This window comes from Miscanthus floridulus, chromosome 7, assembly GCF_019320115.1.
Source record: "Miscanthus floridulus cultivar M001 chromosome 7, ASM1932011v1, whole genome shotgun sequence".
In the NCBI taxonomy this organism is placed as follows: domain Eukaryota; kingdom Viridiplantae; phylum Streptophyta; class Magnoliopsida; order Poales; family Poaceae; genus Miscanthus; species Miscanthus floridulus.
This window is the reverse complement of record NC_089586.1, coordinates 3,289,633-3,310,342: the sequence shown is the minus strand read 5'-3', so window position 1 is coordinate 3,310,342 and position 20,710 is coordinate 3,289,633. Positions and strand designations below refer to the sequence as shown.

The window sequence follows — 20,710 nt, the reverse complement described above, 5'->3', positions numbered from 1 at the left end:
AGGAGTCTAGATGCTTTCAGAGGTACAATGGATATTGTAAGTATACATTTCAAACGTTTCAGATGTTTTAGATGTATGTTGTAAGTGTTTTATAAGAATCTTGCAAAAGTAGATCGAGATGCTGTATATGTTGCAATGTGCTATATACGTATGCTTCAGATGTATATGCCAAACATTTCATCTGTGTTTAGATGTATGTTGCAAGTATTTCATTTGGATATTGCAAAACTAGATTATGATGTTGCATATATATGTAAGTGTTTCAAGTGTTTTCATACATATGTTGCAAGTGTTTTACTTGATGTTTGCATATGTTTGCAATGGCTACACACGTGTTTTCAATTTTTTTCCTGGTGTTTTGCAATTATTTTAGATGCATGTTGTAAGTGTTTTAGTTATTTCGGACGTATGGTGCAAGTGTTTTAATTGTTTCGGACGTATATTGTAAGTGTTTCATCTGAATATTATAAAAGTAGTTTAGGTGTTATAATGCGTATGATAAGTGAAGGGGGCGTGAGCGGTACCTGCGCGTGGTTTGACGACGCAGGTAGCGTTCGGGCGGCACGGGCCCCTCATGGGTGCGCGAAATGCAGACCCGAGCACGAGAAACCGGAGTGCAGCATGGGACAGGGACGCTGGCGTTCGTCCGGAGGTGCGAATGCTAGCTCTGCCTTTTGTTTTCTCGGATGTGTGGGAAGCTGAAGAGGCAGTGCGAATTTGAAAGAAAAATGAAGTGAAACCCCGATTGGACTAGCACAAACGTTTGGAAAATGCTAATCCCAGATAATGAATGAAGTCCAATATTCCATAAAGCTGCTCTCGCTCGGTCCTCCCAGGTAACAAAAGATAGACTCATAAGTGACAACTAATACTGCAACTAAAAATGTATTGCCCGTTCGCGTATCCTTGAACCCAGCTTGATTCGCTTATTTTTTTATCCGAAACCGTGTTTTTCTCTTACAACATTTCATCCGGAACCGTATTTTTTATCCACTTTCCTCCAAGGCCAAGGTTTGTTTGGACGGTTGGGTAATAATAACAATAACTAGCGGTGGTTAAGTTACTTCCTCGAGGACACATAAGTAGATTCACAAAGAAAACAGTAACTTATTGTCGCATATCATTTTGAACCTATGAAAAGTAAGATCCTCAATGATCAGATCCAAACATTCGTTTTGTGAATTTGCTTTCCTTTCATCATCGATCGCAAAAAGGATCACAATTGGGTAGTGGATTTTTGTTTGCGAGGGAGTTAATGTATCTATCAAAAAACAAAATGCTTTTGCTTTTGCAAAGATATTGTCTAAGTACCACAAGACACGGATTCCGCTTCACCACCATTTCACACCATCTTTTTATCTTAAATAAACACCCTAGATAAGCCACTAAAATTGGATGATGCCATATATCAAGCTAATTTGGTATGGTTATACGAGCAATCTCCTGAATAGAGTATTAAGAGGTCTGTGGCGCCGCCACCCAGCTCCACCAGCTGCTCGCCGTAATCAAACATGAGGTCGAGCAATGGGTCTCTGCCTAGTATAATAGCCTAGGTGCTTTGGTCTTTAGGGAGGGCTTGAGCTTCATTCAAATCTGTTATAGCCCGCCCCTTTAGCGTTGTACTACAAACTTCTTTTTCTTTAGTATAAAGACACGTAAATATTTTGCGTGTTCGAGAAAAAAAAAGAGTATTATGTGGTTGTAATATGGGTAATTTTGAAGTTGCTGTTTGGTTAGGCCAGTCTCATGCTCTGCTCTTGTTCTCTATAAAATATCCTTTTATTCGATTTTCGATGAGTTGCCTGTTTTTAATACAGAAATACAGAATCATATAGCAAAAAACAAAAAGAAAATCGTTTAAAAAAACAAAAAGAAAAAGAAAGAAAGAAAAAAAACTCAGCGTGTCAGGAGTCAGGATTCAGGACTTCAGCGTGGCGGCATCTGGCATGGCACCGAGCCGCAACCACAAGGCCCGCACGGTTCGGTCGGGCCCTGCCTCCGTCCGATCTGATAAGCCGCCCGAATTTCCCCGCCGTTCGAGCGCCGCCCGCCCGCACCACCGCCCACTCTAAAACCCTAGATCTCCCTACCCTTCCCCCAACCCCGACCCCGCCGCCGCCTCAGTCGCCGGAGGAGGAGGGGCGCCTCGCCGCAGCAGCCATGTACCTCTACAGCCTGACGCTGCAGCGCGCGACGGGCGCGGTGTGCACCGTCATCGGCAGCTTCAGCGGGCGGGACTCGAAGAAGTCGGCCGCCTCCGGGTCCGGGTCCGGCTCCACGCAGGAGATCGCCGTGGCCCGGGGCAGCACGCTCGACCTCCTCCGCCCGGACCCGGAGACGGGCCGCCTCCGCACGCTCCTCTCCGTCGACGTCTTCGGCGCCATCCGCTCGCTCGCGCAGTTCCGCCTCACCGGCGCCAACAAGGACTACCTCGTCGTCGGCTCCGACTCGGGCCGCCTCGTCATCCTCGAGTACTCCCCCGACCGCAACCGCCTCGACAAGGTCCACCAGGAGACCTTCGGCAAGTCGGGCTGCCGCCGCATCGTCCCCGGCCAGCTCCTCGCCGTCGACCCTAAGGGCCGCGCGCTCTGCATCGCCGCGCTCGAGAAGCAGAAGCTCGTCTACGTCCTCAACCGCGACGCCGCCGCGCGCCTCACCATCTCGTCCCCGCTCGAGGCGCACAAGTCCAACACCCTCACCTTCGCCCTCGCCGCGCTCGACTGCGGGTTCGACAACCCCGTCTTCGCCGCCATCGAGCTCGAGTACGCAGAGTCTGACCGCGACCCCACGGGGCAGGCCGCCAACCAGGCGCAGAAGCTCCTCACCTTCTACGAGCTTGACCTGGGGCTCAACCATGTCTCCCGCAAGGTCTCTGAGCCGATTGATAATGGCGCCAATCTTCTCGTGACTGTCCCTGGTGGTGGTGACGGTCCGAGCGGGGTTCTCGTGTGCTGTGACAATTTCGTGCTGTACCGGAACCAGGGTCACCCAGAGATTCGTGCTGTGATTCCACGCCGTGCTGACCTCCCTGCTGAGCGCGGCGTCCTCATTGTTGCTGCCGCCACACACAAACAAAAGAGTATGTTCTTCTTCCTGCTACAGACTGAGTATGGTGACATCTTCAAGGTTGACCTTGATCATAGTGGGGATACTGTTAGTGAGCTCAGGATCAAATACTTTGACACCATACCAGTGACATCAGCTGTCTGTGTGCTGCGATCTGGTTTCCTCTTTGCTGCTTCTGAGTTTGGCAACCATGCACTTTACCAGTTCCGTGATATTGGTAGAGATGCGGATGTCGAGTCCTCTTCTGCAACACTGATGGAGACAGAGGAGGGATTCCAGCCAGTTTTCTTTCAGCCAAGGGCACTGAAGAACCTCATGCGCATAGATGAGATTGAGAGCCTCATGCCAGTCATGGACATGCGTGTCGCGAATTTATTTGACGAGGAAACACCCCAGTTGTTCACTGCCTGTGGCCGTGGTCCACGCTCCACGCTGCGCATCCTGAGGCCTGGCCTTGCCATCAGTGAGATGGCCCGATCAATGCTCCCTGCCGAGCCTATTGCTGTGTGGACTGTCAAGAAGAATATCAATGACATGTTTGATGCTTACATTGTTGTGTCCTTTACTAATGTAACACTTGTGCTCTCTATTGGTGAGACCATTGAAGAAGTCAGTGACAGCCAGTTCCTGGACACCACGCACTCCCTTGCAGTCGCGCTCCTTGGTGAGGACTCTCTGATGCAGGTCCACCCAAATGGCATCCGGCACATCAGGGAGGATGGTCGTGTCAATGAGTGGAGGACACCTGGAAAGAAAACTATTACAAAGGTTGGATCAAACCGTCTCCAGGTGGTAATCGCTCTTAGTGGTGGAGAGCTCATCTATTTTGAGATGGACATGACTGGTCAGCTCATGGAGGTGGAGAAGCAGGACATGTCTGGTGATGTTGCGTGCCTGGCCATTGCGCCGGTCCCTGAGGGGAGGCAAAGGTCAAGATTTCTTGCTGTAGGATCCTATGATAACACCATCCGTATCCTCTCACTGGACCCTGACGATTGCCTTCAGCCTCTAAGTCTCCAGAGTGTATCATCGGCACCGGAGTCACTTTTATTCTTGGAGGTCCAGGCCTCTATTGGTGGTGAGGATGGTGCAGACTATCCAGCCAATCTTTTCCTCAATGCTGGTTTGCAGAATGGTGTACTTTTCCGGACCAACGTCGACATGGTTACGGGTCAGCTATCGGACACACGTTCTCGATTCCTTGGCCTGAGACCTCCAAAGCTATTCCCTTGTATAGTTAGCCACAGGCAAGCAATGCTCTGCCTGTCCAGCCGTCCTTGGCTGGGTTATATACATCAAGGCCATTTTCTCTTGACACCATTGTCCTGTGATACGCTCGAATCTGCAGCATCATTTTCTTCTGATCAGTGCTCAGAAGGTGTAGTTGCTGTTGCGGGAGATGCCCTACGTATTTTCACCATTGAGCGCCTGGGGGAGACTTTCAATGAGACGGCTATCCCTCTACGCTACACCCCAAGGAAGTTTGTGATTCTACCAAAGAAAAAATATATTGCTGTCATTGAGAGTGATAAGGGTGCGTTCAGCGCAGAAGAGCGAGAAGCTGCTAAGAAAGAGTGCCTTGAGGCTTCTGGTGCAGCGGAGAATGGAAATGCGAATAATGGTGATCCAATGGAGAATGGTGATGGTCGAGAAGATGGTGCTGAGGGTAACATGTTTCCTGATGAACAATATGGTTATCCAAAGGCTGAATCTGAGAGGTGGGTTTCCTGCATTAGGATCCTTGATCCAAGGAGTAGGGACACAACCTGTCTGCTGGAATTGCAGGAAAATGAGGCTGCTGTCAGTATTTGCACTGTGAATTTCCATGATAAGGAGCATGGAACTCTACTGGCTGTTGGCACTGCCAAGGGATTGCAGTTCTGGCCAAGGAGGACCCTTGCTGGTGGATTCATCCACGTATATAAGTTTGTGGACGAAGGGAGGTCACTTGAACTTCTACACAAGACACAAGTGGAGGAAGTACCTCTTGCGTTGTGCCAATTCCAGGGACGATTACTTGCAGGTGTTGGTTCAGTGCTCAGACTATATGATCTGGGGAAGAGAAAGTTGCTCAGAAAATGTGAAAACAAGCTTTTTCCGAGGACAATAGTGTCTATTCATACCTACCGTGATAGGATCTATGTTGGTGATATGCAAGAGGTACGCTGTCAATCTTCGTTCTGTTCTGCTGAATTCCCTTGATTGTCAGTTCTTTCACATGGATGTGCTTTCTAAGGTTGACAACATGTTATAGTTGTCAACCCCTTAGACCTAGTTATGGCGTTCACAGTGATTTCATTTGAAGTATGTGACACATTTTTTGTATTTAATTAGATTTAACAGCATATGATTTGTTCAATTTACTAGTGTAGGAGCTTGAAGCGAATTGTCTGACATACTTGAATCATGTAGAATACTGTATATATAACATGTATCTGTATCTCCTAGAGTATTTTTCATATTTTTTTCCTTTGTGTTTTCTGATATTTTGTTGTACGATTACCTCTATTATTGATTGACTGGGTTCCTTATGACCATTGTTCAGCTTATGCAGTAGCATGTCATTCACCAGATCCCCCTTGGCTTCCTTTATTTCTGATATACTTTCTGTATGGTGCCATTTTCTTTTGCAGTCATTTCACTATTGCAAGTACAGACGAGATGAAAACCAACTCTATATATTTGCTGATGACAGTGTTCCCAGATGGCTTACAGCAGCACAACACATAGATTTTGACACTATGGCTGGAGCAGATAAGTTTGGGAATATATATTTTGCTCGTCTTCCTCAGGATCTCTCAGATGAGATTGAAGAAGACCCAACTGGAGGCAAGATTAAATGGGAGCAAGGGAAGTTAAATGGTGCCCCTAACAAAGTTGACGAGATTGTGCAGTTTCATGTCGGTGATGTTGTAACATGTTTGCAGAAAGCCTCTTTGATTCCTGGTGGAGGTGAATGTCTTATTTATGGGACTGTGATGGGCAGTGTGGGAGCACTGCTTGCATTCACCTCCAGGGAAGATGTTGACTTCTTCTCTCACTTGGAGATGCATCTCCGCCAGGAGCATCCACCATTATGTGGAAGAGATCACATGGCTTACAGATCTGCTTATTTTCCAGTGAAGGTAAAATGTTCCTTGCATTGGATTTGTGAACCAGGCAATATATATACTCTGATTCTAATACTCTATAATGTCACCAAGTGCATTATGTTAGCATGAGAAAAGACTGATCTAGCATTCTTGTGGCAGCCTTGCACAAATAGTTAGTTGTGCTCTTGACTTTGTAGCAGTCTAACCTTGAAAAACCATTGGAACCCAGTGCATGGGTAATGGATGGTTCCCACACTGCACACATATAGAATAGCACCATAAATTTAGGGTGTACCCAGTGCAAAGAGCTCCCGCTCTGTGCGGGGTTTGGGGAAGGGTGTCAGTGGCAAGCCTCACCCTCGCCTGTGCAATGCGAGAAGACCGCGACTCGAACCCGGGACCTTCCGGTCACAGGCGGTAAGACTCTACCGCTTGCACCAGGCCCGCCCTTCAGCACCATAAATTTAGCAAATGGAAAATTCATTTCCACTGGACTTGGTATAAACTCGCATGTCATATTGAGTAACTTGATGAAGTCTTATGAGCCCCTCTAGCATGGCATTGACGTCCTTGGTTTGCGATTAATGCATATATATTTAATTTATATTCGGATTGTTCACTTCCTGTAGTTGCAGTGAATTAGAGTCCAGTGGTTCTACTTAATGTCATGAGTCATGACAACACAGGTCTTCACTACCTGCACTGAACTTGACTTTTGTCAGCCAGTTAATTTCTTGTATGTAAGCTACTACTGCCTTGGGGGTCGTTTTAGATTTGATCTAAGTCAAGCAATTTTAACTTTGACCACTCATAGCTGGAAATGTAAATAGGTTTACAACATAAGGTTGATGCTACTAGATTCATCATGAAAAGTAATTTCACAATATATAGTATCTCTGTTGAAATTTGTTTTCATAGAAATTGCCAGTCAAAGTTTCACCTTGTGGAGTGTAGACTATCAATGCCATAAATGACTTACATTTGGAATCAGTTGGAGTTTATGAAAACCATGCTGATGTGGGTTGTTGCTCATTCACATTAGCCCATGACTTTAATTTATTTGTTTGTTGTTACAGCTGAACTGCAAATGCAGTTTGAAACATGCTGTTACTGATGTGATGTCCGTTACAGGATGTGATAGATGGTGATCTCTGCGAGCAGTATCCCTCCCTCCCAGCTGATATGCAGAGGAAGATTGCTGATGAGCTGGACAGAACTCCTGGTGAGATCCTGAAGAAGCTAGAAGACATCAGGAACAAAATCATCTAAGCCCACGGTTTAGTGTGAAGGAACTGGGCAGGGAAATGCAACTGTCCGGTGCTCTTTGCTTCAATGCTGTATCCAGTTCGAGCCGTTGGGCAGCACTTCAAGATGTGACACAGCATTCAACAAGTTTGGAGCACGCTGATCTGTACAATCTTTCCTGATGCTAACTGGTCCATGGTCCAGTCCGCGTTTTATAGCTGAGATAGAGCATGTACGGCACCAGAATGGTTTTTTTGTGCCTCGTAGAAGTGATTTAGCTGATGTCATTGACTGTTTGTTACTTGGCTTGATGTAATTGAGTGAAGTTATACCTGTTGGATATTCGTGCAGTAGGCGGTGGCTACCTTGGTAATGTACCATAGATTTTTGAAGTGTAGATGCGTGCTGTCATTGCTTTTTCAGATTGTTCAGCTGATGGAAATCCTCAATTGCCGCATCTGCTCGGTTCATGCGTTACAATCAGAACATATAATTTACATATATAGAGCATTCTTAAACTCATGCACACAAATGTTCATGGTTCCAGAATCAAAGCAGCGTAGGTTCGCAATACTGGAGCCGATCATCATTGACAGCAAAATGACGTGTGTGAGCAGACGCTAGGATTTTTGCCAGTAGCCGGGGCATGTAACCTGAATTCCTGTAGAAAACAAGAGCCACGACAGCCAGTGTCTTACCAAAAGTGAATTTTCGTTCTGGTGGTGAGATGCCTTCGTTCTGGTGATTTATGAAATAGGGCATAGGTTGTGGTGATTTATCTAGTTCTGTATTTCTGTTCAGGAGAGGCAGTAAGCTGAAGCTTTCTCTTTGTGAGCGTCGCTCTTTACCAGTGAGGATGGATCACTGCATACTTCACCTCTAATAAAGCTGCTTCTCTCTGTCACTGTAGACGTGTAAAGCCCAATACACTGAATCAGAGAGCACAGACAACTATATCTTACGTAGAGAGCGCAAGCACAGGCAATTATACCTGACGGAGGGGTAACCTCTAGAGTTGTCGTAAAAAAAAAAAAAAACTCGACCCACGGGCTAAGACCGTTCGAGTATTGTGTTTAAGAAGAAGAAATTCTCATGCAGATCGAGAAAACCCCCGAACTTTTGCCCCATCCATACACAGCGGCACCGCAGCTCCCGTGAGACTGAACTGGTCTTAGACCTGTGCTTTGGCGTGGAACAGACGAGATGATTTTTTTCAACGCGTAGATAAATTGTGCTTCCTCCGGCCAACAAATCCGTCCCCAAAGAGGTTCGAACTCTGGCCGGCAAGGTGCAAAGCGCATAGCCAGACCAACTGGTCTAGCGTTCGCTTGCACCTCTAGAGTTGTCATAAATTAACTACCCTCTCCGTTCTAAATTATAAGCCATTTTAATTTTTCTAGATAGTGTATTTAGCGTAGTATATATATGTTTAGTTATTTTGATTTTTCTAAATACATGTATTTAGACGGCATAGTATATGTCTCTATAAATATAACATTATATATAGAGAGAAAAATCAAAACACGATTTACAGTTATATAATTTGGAACGAGGAGAGAGTAAACTCTATCGAAGCTCACTCCCCTGGGCCACCCGCAGCTCGCGACGAGCCAACCCACAGCGGGTGCAGACAGACCCAGAGTCGGTCCACGGAACACGGTCGACAAGCCTCAGGTGCTTTCCCCGCCTATTTCACATTCACTTCCTCGGTTGCTCAGCCTCCGCCAAACCCCAAGCCCCAGATCGGAAGATCGCCCACGTCCCGCTTCTCCCCGCTTGCCGTCCATGGCCGCCGCTTGCCGTCGTATGGCTGATCCGGTCGTCCCATCATCACCACCGCATCCCTCACCTGTCAAGGATGTCGGGGCAGATTCACCGCAGCGGCGCCAACGGGCAGCCGGTGGAGGATACGGCTGGCCTCATCCCGGTGATGGACCAGCTGCGCACCACCATGCGCATGAGGATGTAAGTTTTTTTTTTTCACTGTCCAGCGTTGACTCTACCGATCACAGTCGTCATGGTACTAGTTCTGCTCAGTTTTTCCTTCTATGTATGTGTTTCACTAAGGTTTAGAGAGGAGAGTAATTTTACTGGATTGGTGAGGCACTTCTGGCTGAACTACATCTTTGTCCTCTCATATTAACCTTTTTATGCCACAAGAGTTATTTCCTTTCCATAACAGTATAGTGCCCGTGCTAACACCACGACTTTATTCTAAGGATGCACTTGAAAACAACCATTTTCAACTAAACGACGACATTTTTTCCTTAGTTTTTAGTCGCACGTAATTGTATATCACCATACATATAATCCGGAATACACTCATGCATAAGAAGGCATAATAAAGTCATGTCTCGCATACTACAAATAAGTTCTGAATTGCTTAAGTAGATCTTGGAGTTCTCCAGGCATAATGTTTTCACATTCATGGAAACAACCAAAAGTGTTAGGAAGCTGAATGCAGCACCAATTTTTTTCATGTAAAAGAAAAATGACAAGGTTGCAATTGAACAGTTAGGACAGCTTTCCTAACATCACGAACCATTAGTTCTTGTGGCATGATGGATGAGTTCAGAGTAGATAGAATAACAGGGAATCACATCACAGACATACAAATGTACATGTCTCAAGAACACGTCAAAACTACACTAAACATTTGACGACTTTTGATAATTCCTAGCAACTATTTCACCCTTCAACATAGTCTCCCAGGTACCTCAGATGTCTTCCGATTCCGTCAATGGAAACAAAGACCAAGCTTATTTGTTGTCACCTGTCTACTGTATGGTTCTTGGAGCTGCAGGCAAATGAAACAAGTATTACTTCCTTTTGCAGGCTAAAAATAAATTCTAGCTACCTGATAATTCTCAATTCTAGCTACCTGATAAATTTACAAGCATTTTGCAGGCTAAAAATCAATTGCATGACAGATTGTACAGCTGCTTCTCACTGAAACTTATGATCTGTATATACCTGATAAATGCATTACTTCCTTTTTTCCTTTAGGAGGTAACTCCTATGAAAATTACAGGGCTAAATATATAGCAAGGATCTTCAGAAACAAGCACCAGTTGAACTTACTACATTGAGGGGTGATCAGAGACGGCGTTGGGTACTTCTACTCAATGACTTGGGTGATCACTTCAGAATTAGCAATCCATTTGCCATCAGCACCGTTATACACATGCACCTTACCCTCTGGGCTGATCTTCCGAAACCTGAAAAAGGTCCTACAGTAGGTTAGATGTGAAAATCACAAACACACAAAACCCCAGAGTCCAAATGGGCTAAATTACACCCTTGGCTCACTGAAATTTTCATTTGCTGCAAAATCTTCTCCCATGGTTAAATTTTCAGAAGCTGCAAAATCTTCTTCCATCTTCAAATTTAGAAATAGCTAGCAACCTATAGCATATCATGTGCATATATATGCAGAGAGCAAGCCATTTAACCAATTTTCTGTCTGTACAATGTTTCAATCTCTTATAGGCCCATCTAAGAACAAATTTTCTGCTGCATATAGATCTGAACTTGCAGCCAATTGTAAGCTGCATAGTAAAACTTTCGGAAAAGAATCAGAGTGAGTGAAAAAAGGAAGCTAGAGATACCTGCAGATAGCCCTGGACCTCATCTTCAACTTTGTTGCCACCATTTATCCAGTTTTCAATCTTTACAATTTGCATTTGCTTAGAGCTGGAACTGAGAAGCTAAGACTTACTCAACTTTGCAGAACTAATACTGACGCCACCATAGCCTGCTGCAGCCATCTAATTTAAGAAATGACAGAGATTGTTTCTCTGAAACAAACCTAATAGGTCATCCTATAGAATTATAATCAATTGCATCGACAGCGACCACGTACCCAACTGAGATGGCGCCAAGGTGGAATATACTGCTTCTGTCATTTTAACATCTGTGCAACCGGATATAGGTTCTACATCACATGGTTCTGGGTGTATAAAAATTAAGCGTGTTACTCATTTCGATGCATAAACAAAGAAGAATAGTATACATGATCAGATTGCGGATACCATGATCAGGAGTCGACGAGTCGTTAGTATTGCCAGTGTTTTTTTCCTTGCACAGTATTCACGTTGCTTTCTATTCCGCTATTCTCTTTGTTCGGTGGTTTCCTCGGCCCTTTTCCGTGCGCGGTATTCACGTTGTTTTCTATTCCTTTCTTCCCTCTTTTCTCTCTCTTCATCATCTGCAGGTTCACCTTCACGTATATAATGTGTGTCACAGTTTCGCAAAATAATCTGAGAAACTGACCAGAAACCATGGCAGCTAACATACCCCGTCCAATGATGTTTGATATGTCGCTAAATGCAGGGCGGGTTGGTCGTCTATCCCCCATGACAGACCACCTAATAATTTGACTTTAATAAACAAATAATAATGTAAGGATCAGAATTGTTACAAATCATATATTAGAAGGAATAATGAACAAATATTGTCTTGGTTGCATAATAATCTAAGGATTGGAATTGCTACAAAATACTGTGTATCTCAGATATAACATGCTGTCACCCATACAGAACATTATTTGGGTCATACATTGCTGATGTCCAGATTGCTGATGGTATAACTAATTAGCTAGATAACAGAGCATCAATCCTTAATTAATTCAGCACACTCAATGCTGATTTCTGTTGGAAGGTAGAACATTGGCGATCTGGAAATTGTAATGACAGTGGAAGTTGGAAAGTGTAACAAAAAAATACGCTGGCAGTGCAGCTCTCTCCATCATAGCGGCAATGTTGGACAACAGGTTCAGCTAGAAAGCCCTCAAACATAAGTGTTCAAAGCAAAGCATAGCTATAGAAGATGCCATCAGATTTTGGACATTCATACTTCAGAAAAAATACTGAAACTTAAGCCGAAGACAAGTCTCAGAATGGACTATGCCTACTCCCAGCCTTGGGCAGTCGGCTGGGTTGCTTGGTCCCAACCAATAGGAGCAAGCAAGAAGATGAGGAAATTCTAAAATGATCAGGTAACAGTATATACCAGGAGCAACACCCCAATCAGCACCAGTAGGAGCAACAGGCGGCACAGCAACATCAGAGGTCCACTGGTCACCACCCCACTGATCAGCTCCTTGGTAATCAGTGATTGCGGCAAACTCAGGGGCCGCGGCAGCTTCCTCCTGCAAACAACATTATCATATAAGAATGCAAAGGTTACCAAAAAATCTGGACTCATGACATCTCCAATGTCATTTTGAGCAGAGGTGGGAGGTCATGGCCGTAGCAAATAATAAGAAACAATGTGCTCCAAATCGATAACATAACAACAACATTAAATCAGCCAGTAGCAGTAGTACAGACCAGATATTCTGATTATCAGAAGTGTAGAAAAGCACTGAAGCACCCCCAAAAGAAACAGGCCTTGTCCTTTGCCTACAACATGAGATAACATTGCATCCATATATTTGCTACCAATAAAGCAGATAATCAGCCTCTGATCTGAGACTATACCTCTACTTCCTGTTAAAAATAGGATAGAAAATTAAAAATCAAATGATTTAAACTGTCAGAAAACAACATGTTGCCTAGCTACGAGCAAAGGACAACGCCCCTTTTGTGATATGATTTTCTTACTGTATTTTGTTGATCAAGTGGTGTGATTGCACACACTTGACACTTGTTAATTTTTTTTGAGGCCACCGTGCGTACTAAGGGCCGTAGAAAAGTAAGATAGGCCTATAAACCAAGATACAAGGCTCACTTGTTTATTTGTTTATTAGGTGAGACATTTCATCAAACGACATGTGGGCGAGTAAACACAAATGGTGCCCACCACATCTCAGAACCTACTAAAACCTAAAGCAACCCATCCGTTCTCAACACCAGTGAATTAGATTGCAAACCAGGAGAGATTACCAAGCTAATAAGAAGAAATAGCAAGAAAATGATACGATGGTCATACGACAGTTGAGCAGGCTTCCGTCCCAGGAAAGGAAGAGGGCAAATAGCGTGGATAACCTCAGTTGAGTAGCAGCATCTTGAGCTTGCTGCCGTCGTCGGAGGCGAGGCCGGTGTGCCTGGCCGCGCCCCAACCTAGCCTGGAGGCCCCCACCCCGCCTGGAGGCCTCGGGCCTGGCCGCGTGCCCCTGCCTGGAGGCCGCGAGCCTGGCCGCGCCCCTGGCAGCTTCGAAACATGGTTGCAAAGGGCTCGAACCCTAACCTGCTTGGGTTGCTCCTGTTTGAGCTCGTGGGCGGTGGAGGCAGGGACGACGGGGGTGGTGACGACGATTATGGTAGCTCGGGGTTACATCGATCCCGACGAACGCGCAACGGGGACGGCATCCCGGACAGCTGCGCAGCAGGGATGGGGACTCGGGGGTATGGCAACCCTGACGAGCGCGCAGCAGGGATGGGGCCGCGACGGCGGGGATGGCGGTCGCGATGGCGAGGATGGCGGCCGCGACGGCGGGGATGGCGACCGCCACGCTCCGATCCCCCACACTGCGCTGCCTGTCCCGGCGTCGAGCGCGAGCGGGGCGAGGCCCTGGATCTGGCTAGAGCCCCTCGACGGGGGCGCGGAAGGGGTGACGTAGCTGCTTCCGACGGCGGAGGCGTTGGTGGTCGTCGCCACTCGTCCTAGCGGATCTTTCCGTCGCCGGGGATGGGGTGGGAGAGGAGGAGTCGCGCATGGGGGTTTTGAGTCGCCGACCGCTGCGCTCTCGGTCGTGCCGAGCGCCGGGAGGGTCGTCGCCCCTTCCGTGCCCTACTCCTGCGTCATTTGCAGCCCACTACACAACATGTGTTTTATGCAGAACGCATCAATTTTTTTTACCATAAGATTAAGATCCAACAGTCTCCACCCTTCTTCTACCAACAGTCTCCACAGATCACAGATCACAATTTTTTTTCTACAGAAGGATAAATCATAGATCCGCCGTCGCCGTCGCCGCGGGCGACGGGGCGAGCTCGCCGGTCGCCGTCGCCGGTGCCGGTGGTCACCGGTGAGAAAGAGAGAGGGAGAGAGATACAAAAAAAAATCCATGTGTTTTTTTGTGCTAAAACACATGTGTGTTGTATAGCATTTCTGTTTCTTTTTTCCAGGAGAAGAAAATGGGGAGCAGGTGCGCGGGGATGGAATCGAACCCTGGCCAAGCGTTGCGCGCTGCTGGGGTGGGTGCGGGATGAGGGCGGGATGGGATGAGTGATGAGGTTTGGTTCCAACAATCTCGTCTGTTGAATGTGAGTGAGCAAGAGAAAGAAGAGGCCAGAATAAATCTTGTCCTTTTATTTGAAAGGTTAGTTGCTGCTGGGTGTAATTATTTTGGTGTACTTAGCAGAGTTCATAACTGTGATGTTGGGGTGGCTTAAGTTCACAAGCGGTGCATTAAATAGTGGTAGAGATTACCAAGGCGACAATATAATGGATTTATTATCCTTCTGCTACTTATATTAGTATGTTACTGAGTTCCCTTTAAATCTATTAGGAATTGCACATGGCACTGGGTTTATGACTATTCTTGTATGGGCAGACTTGAGTATGTGCGAAGCACACCATCGTTGGCTGAGTGGCAGCCGCGGTTGCCGGAACTGGTAACTGTTGCTGGACCTTGAATACAAAATTTCCAAACAAGGTATTGCTATGTGTTTTCCCCTTCTCTTTTTTCCAATGCTCTGCTCTGGTCCTTTTGTGATCAAGCACTTTCTGGGGAGCAAGAGTAAACATTAGTGTTTTACCACTTTGGTTGTTTGATCCTGGTATTGTTTGAGCAGAATGACTACTACAATATGATGAAGGGACCAGTTGAGCCACAATTGCAGTTTGCTATTATGACACTGAGTGCTCAGAATCAACAAACCCCACAGATGTTTGGGCAGGCAGCGCAGATAAATCAGGTCTCTGGCAGTGGTGTCGGTGTTGGTTTTGGTGGCGCTTGACGAGATCCTGCAGCACCAGCTGATGCAGGATACGGCAGCCATGTCAGGAACGGACCAGCAATTTGTCATGCTACGAACTGCTATGCGCGAAAAATGTAAGCATTTATTACTGTTGATTTTGACTAAGTAAACTATTTTGTAGGCCATGAGTTACATTTGACTTTGACTAAGTAAACTATTTGTGCGTGAAAGGATTGAGATTAGCTCTATCGTCCATGAAAATTGAAATTAATCCTTTTAGTTCCTCTCCATGTTGATGTTATGTGTTTTGGCTTGCCGAAATCCCCTTTAATGAATTATGTGTTGGTCCCACCCCTAACCTCTTGACCCCAAAAAGAATTGTGGTGAATTAGTGAGTCTCGATTGGCTGAACGATAGCATTTCTAAACTAAAGTGGCAGGCCCAAATTGTTAAGATGCACTGACAATAAATATTACTCCCTAAATTCCAAATTGTAAGATGTTTTGGCTTTTTTAGATATGTAGTTTTTGCTATGCACTTAGATATACACTATGTCTAGATATATAATAAAAATAATGTATCTAAAAAAGCCAAAACGTCTTATAATTTGGAACGGAGGGAGTACCATAAACTTTATACTCCTAGAATTATTTCATTTCCATAATTACAAAGGCAACAATTGATACTTATATCATTGACTGCCATTTATATTTTGAAATTAGTTGAATAGCCCTCATAACTCCTAAGCACCCAAAGTTTAGGTTTGTGGCTGATTTTCTCAAATAGAACATATATGACTTACTTTTTGTACTGTTCTTAATCTTAAATTGGTAGATTCGACTATATGGGAAGGGAACAGATGTCAACTGAGTGGGGGAAGCGGTTGCCAGAACTGGCAAAGCGGCTTGAGGACATCTTGTACAGAACATTCCCAAACAAGGTATTGCTAACCCCTTCCCTTTTAGTTCTGCAAAGCTTTAGTCTACTAGAGATCAAGTACATTTCTGTGGAGCAAAAATAAATCTTGCTGTTTACACCCTTTTGGTTTTTTGATCCTGGTATTGTTTGAGCAGAATGACTACTACAATATTGTCGGTGTTTCGTACAAGCACCGGCAAGTAAATTTATAGTAATGCGCGTTAGGCTCGGATGGTGCGCTAAAGGACACAAGATTTATACTGGTTCGGGCCGAATGTCCCTACGTTCAGTTTGTTGCTGCTCGTGTTATTAGCACCGTGAACGGTTTGTAGTAGGGGGTACAAACGATCGAGAGAGGGACTGGTCCCAAGTCTCTGATGGAAGGGTTGAAAGGAGGCCAAGAGCTTTGTAGCAGCTTGACTGTGTGTGTGTGTCTTGTGTTGTTCGGTCAAAAGTCCCCCCTCTTGATGAGGGAAGCGCATCCCCTTTTATAGATGAAGGGGCTGGCTTTACAAGGGTGAGGGCTTTAGGAAGCGTACTCTGTCTTGTGGCTCACGTCTACCCGGCCCAGTTCTTTATTCTGATGAGTGCGAAGGAAGATAAGCGCCTACAATACTGTCGATGCCTCTGTAGAATGTCAGGTTGGTTACAGAATGCTGCCCGCGCAGGGTATGGGCTGCAGTGCAGTGGTTTTGACTTATGAGTCTCCCCCCAGCCTTGCTCCGCACGCCTTCTGGTTCCTATGAGTCTTCGTCGGAGGGAATGCGGGATCGGGGTCCGGAGTGCGCCGTGGCCAAGGTCTTCTGACTTGGTGGACCTGAGGGGTCGGGAAGCGGGCACAGCTCCCTTGGGTCCACAGCAGCGTGGGTGACGGAATATCCGTCGTTCGTGGGAGATAGCAAATCCTTTTCTGGAGCGTAGCGGTTGTCGTATATCCCTGTCGGGTTCCGTGCCCAGAGCTGAAGGCGGCGCCTAAACCTCTACAGGGCGAGGAGCACGCACCTGTAATACCTTTCGGGCTCTGTGGCGCCGGAAGGGTCTAAAGCACCTGTCCCATCGTTTCCTGGCAGTACTTTTCCTGCCAGGGCGCAGGGTATGGTCCTTGGAGCCATGGTTGACCCGAACGTCTTGTCCTGCCCTGTACCCCATCATCATGAGGGAATGGGGAGAAGTTATCAGGATAGATGAAACCAATCTTTAGATATCGAGCAGGGCGAGGCTCGTTCCGGGCCCGTCGGGTGAAGCAGGGACAGTCTTTATCTCTTGGGCTGAGACCGAGCCCGCCCCTCCGGGGTCGGGCGAGGCGGAGTCTATCCTTCAGCCCTCGGGCAAGACCGAGCCGTCCCAAAGGCGTCGGGCGAGACGAAAGACTAGCCCTGAGCCCTTGGGCGAGGGCCAAAGCTATCTCAAGCGTCGGGCGAGGCGGAGTCTTCACCTCGGCCCTCGGGCGGGAGACCGAGCTGTCCCAAAGGCGTCGGGCGAGATGGCAAGGACTAGCCCTGAGCCCTTGGGCGAGGTAGAGCTATCTCAAAGGCGTCGGGCGAGGCGGAGTCTTTCCCTCGGCCCTCGGGCGAGACCGAGCCCGTCCCAAAGGCGTCGGGCGAGACGGAGACTAGCCCTGAGCCCTCGGGTGAGGCAGAGCTATCTCAAAGGCGTCGGGCGAGGCGGAACCAAACTCCCGTCATTCGAACAAGATACGTAACGGCGTCCTTATCCATCCAGAAGTTTTTAACGTTCGGTGGTTATTGGTTCCACCTTCTGGGGTACCCCGGTATTAGGTCCCCGACAAATATGATGAAGGGACCAATTGAGCCACAGTTGGAGTTTGCTATTAAGACCTTGGTTGATCAGCACCAGCAATATCAACAAAACCTACAGCTGCCAACGGCAGACACCATCTTCATCCAGCTCAAATCAGGTATATTTTCCTTGTGGCATTTTAACATTTTAATCTTTTTCATGCAACCCAATTTGACTGGGACCAAAACTATTTACAATTTTGACCCCCTGTGGTCAACCACCATTATCAGTGGCATGGCGATTAAACTTGTCAAGCTCTGAAGTCTGAATATGTTGGCAAGATGGGGATGACATACGGATCTGCGCAGCGGTAGCAGGCTCGATGTTGTGCGGGAGTTACCAGGTTGAAGCCAGGTGACAGCATGTGAGAAAGAGAGGGGAGGGGAGCGGGGGTAGAGGAAGAATATGGGGACATAGCGGTTGTTTCCAATGGATTATATGTTTTTGCGATGACTAGTCCCGAGGTTGGATAAATTACACTGGCACAAATAATTTAAAAAAACTGCAATTAATTAGCAATTTGCTTCACCTCCATTCACCTCAATAGTGTGGGGTTACAAGTGACTACTTGCTGTGTGGCTGATTAGCAATAGCTTCAAAACAGAAGATCCAGAGTATTTGTTTTTATCAGATAACACATTAAATTGTGTTTGGATAATGCAAATGTAGTTTGAAACATGCTGTCACTGATGCATACTGTTGCCTGATACAGGATGCGAATCTTGATGGTCTATCTGAGCTGTTTGTTGCATCCCTCGCCTCCAGTTTGCATCCACACATGCTGAAGAGCGGGATTTTAACTAGTGAAGTTCTGCACTAATACGTCATGCATCGTGTTTGCTCTCTCCTTGCTTGCATTCAGAACATCCCTTACTGAAAAATGCAGTAAGAATTTGGTCATTCGCAGCATATGTGGATCCGTTCTGACTTTTGGAGCAAGCACAAATTCCTACATGTCCTGAGTAATAAAATACCCGGAAATGCGAACTACGTTATCTTGATTTATGGAGGCTTTATTTATTTCATGGCAATTCCTTTTCTAATGCATGAATGACACTTACAAGTGCTATGGATTCTTGAGGACAGCCCGAAGTAGTACAGCTGATTTTCGCCCAATATTGATCCTCATTGCTGAGTAGCTGATCTCTTGAAGGCCACTAACCACTCCCCAATTTCGTAGTCAGGAGAAGTGTTAGGAGTGCACCTTATTGTAGCTAGAAATGCAGCATGCTAGTGGTCAAAACTGCATAAAGGTATTGTACGTATTGGACTTGTGGTGGAGACGTGAGGAGGACCAAGAGTTTACTGTATTGTTTATACACTTGAACCATGAAGATATATTAACTTGGTAATTATAGTTTCATGTTTGTCTTCGTTCATACACATTGAATAGCCGGTGACAGACTTGTGGTAACGACCAAGAGTTAACTGTATTGTTCATAGAGTTCATAGAAAAAGTTTCGTGATTGCCTTCGTTATATTTGTCTTCGACTAGGATTGTGAAGAGGTTGTTTTGGACTAGGATTGTAGTACTTTGATAGATTAGGGACCCTAGACGAGTAGTTTGTTAGCTTGGGACCTAGGTGAGAGTCACGTGTAGTTAGAGACCGTCCTTGTATTTCTTTGAGTAGTTTAATAGCTTGGGACCTAGGTGAGAGTCATATGTAGTTGAGAGGACCGTCCCTGTATTTCTTTGTAAAATGTGATCTGATTCCCTTGTTTGCAAGGGCATGAATCCGGTTTCCTTTATAAAAAACAAAAATGGTGTGATGTTGATTCTTGCTTGTATTATTATTAATTATGGTAATAACTTAATACGCACTGTCGTATTTATCCAGCCATGTGCACACACACTCACGCCCGACGCCCGCACTCATTTCCCTCTCCATGCGCCACGGTTCCTCCCTCTCTCCTCTTCGGCGGCTCCTCCCTCTGTCGCCTCCGGCGGCGGCGGCGGGTTCTAGAGACGGCAGCGATGACGAGGTGGGCGGCTTCCTCCTCCTGTTGCTTTTCCTAGATCTACGAGTTAGTGTTCCAGCGAGCTCTCCCTCTCATCTTCCAAAACTCCGGCGGGCTTAGAAAGGAAAGGTTTGGGGGAGGAAGGCCGGCGAGACAGTGGGGATGGCTGGATGGCGGTTAGGGGCCCTAGCGGCGGTGGAGGCGGCCAGGCCAGTTTAGGGTGGGGGCGTCGCGGCATTGCGGGCCGACGAGCATGACCATGGCGGCGGTGGAAGGGGGAGGGGAAGAAGGTGGCGCCGTGAGCGAGCTAGGGTCTTCGTCAAAACCCTAGCTCGCCCGCGCGGGGCGGTGGGCGGCGACCGCGGAGCTCCGACAAAACCCTAGCTTGCGTGGTGCTTTTCATTGTTATTATTGGCGTTGAGGAATCATAGCTTCCTCGGTCGCTCAGCCTCGACGATCCCCAAGATCATAAATCACCAACGTTCCGCTTCTCCCCGCCACCGTCGCCGGCGGCCGTACGGCTGATCAAATCGTCCCATCGTCTCCGTCACCAGATCGTCACCTGTGCAGGATGTCGGGGCAGATGGACCAGGTCGACAGCAGCGTTGGTACCGGCGGCGCCAACGGCCAAGCGCACCACCACCAGCTGGTGGAGGACGCAGCCGGCCTCCCGGCGACGGACCAGCAGTTCGTGATGCTGCACACCGCCATGCGCGAGAAGATGTAAGTTTCTGTCTGTCCAGTGTTGACTTCACCGATCACAGT

At 46.7% G+C, this 20,710-nt stretch overlaps 1 protein-coding gene and 2 long non-coding RNA genes across 12 annotated transcripts; 2 read left to right on the top strand and 1 right to left on the bottom strand.

Annotated features, from left to right (window-relative positions):
* The first annotated feature begins 1,989 nt into the window (after positions 1–1,989).
* Positions 1,990–7,851, top strand: LOC136466398 (spliceosome-associated protein 130 A-like). Its single transcript, XM_066464783.1, has 3 exons — positions 1,990–5,226; positions 5,700–6,191; positions 7,290–7,851. Exons 1-3 carry the CDS (start codon positions 2,161–2,163, stop codon positions 7,425–7,427), a joined length of 3,696 nt encoding a protein of 1,231 aa, XP_066320880.1. The 5' UTR covers positions 1,990–2,160; the 3' UTR covers positions 7,428–7,851.
* Positions 7,852–9,095: 1,244 nt separating this feature from the next.
* LOC136466397 (uncharacterized) lies at positions 9,096–18,778 on the top strand. Of its 2 annotated transcripts, XR_010761331.1 has the most exons (6): positions 9,096–9,368; positions 14,474–14,667; positions 14,902–15,003; positions 15,143–15,402; positions 16,103–16,208; positions 18,699–18,778. It is a non-coding gene; the product is annotated as an uncharacterized lncRNA (long non-coding RNA). The 2 variants fall into 2 exon arrangements; XR_010761332.1 differs by lacking the exon at positions 14,474–14,667.
* On the bottom strand, positions 9,415–14,505 carry LOC136466396 (uncharacterized). Of its 9 annotated transcripts, none has more exons than XR_010761325.1 (8): positions 13,391–14,505; positions 12,734–12,892; positions 12,414–12,552; positions 11,700–11,782; positions 11,435–11,622; positions 11,012–11,352; positions 10,485–10,621; positions 9,418–10,200 (listed from the first exon to the last, which is right to left on the bottom strand). It is a non-coding gene; the product is annotated as an uncharacterized lncRNA (long non-coding RNA). The 9 variants fall into 9 exon arrangements; XR_010761327.1 differs by having other exon boundaries at positions 9,420–10,200; positions 11,012–11,160; positions 11,266–11,352; positions 12,734–14,505; XR_010761326.1 differs by having other exon boundaries at positions 9,420–10,200; positions 11,012–11,157; positions 11,266–11,352; positions 12,734–14,505.
* Positions 18,779–20,710: the final 1,932 nt, after the last annotated feature.

Excerpts from the sequence above, each read along its gene's own strand:
- LOC136466398 (XM_066464783.1), top strand. The coding sequence starts at position 2,161 with ATGTACCTCTACAGCCTGACGCTGCAGCGCGCGACGGGCGCGGTGTGC. Across the intron at positions 5,227-5,699 it reads ATGTTGGTGATATGCAAGAG|TCATTTCACTATTGCAAGTA; the intron begins GTACGCTGTCAA and ends TTTCTTTTGCAG. Across the intron at positions 6,192-7,289 it reads CTGCTTATTTTCCAGTGAAG|GATGTGATAGATGGTGATCT; the intron begins GTAAAATGTTCC and ends TGTCCGTTACAG.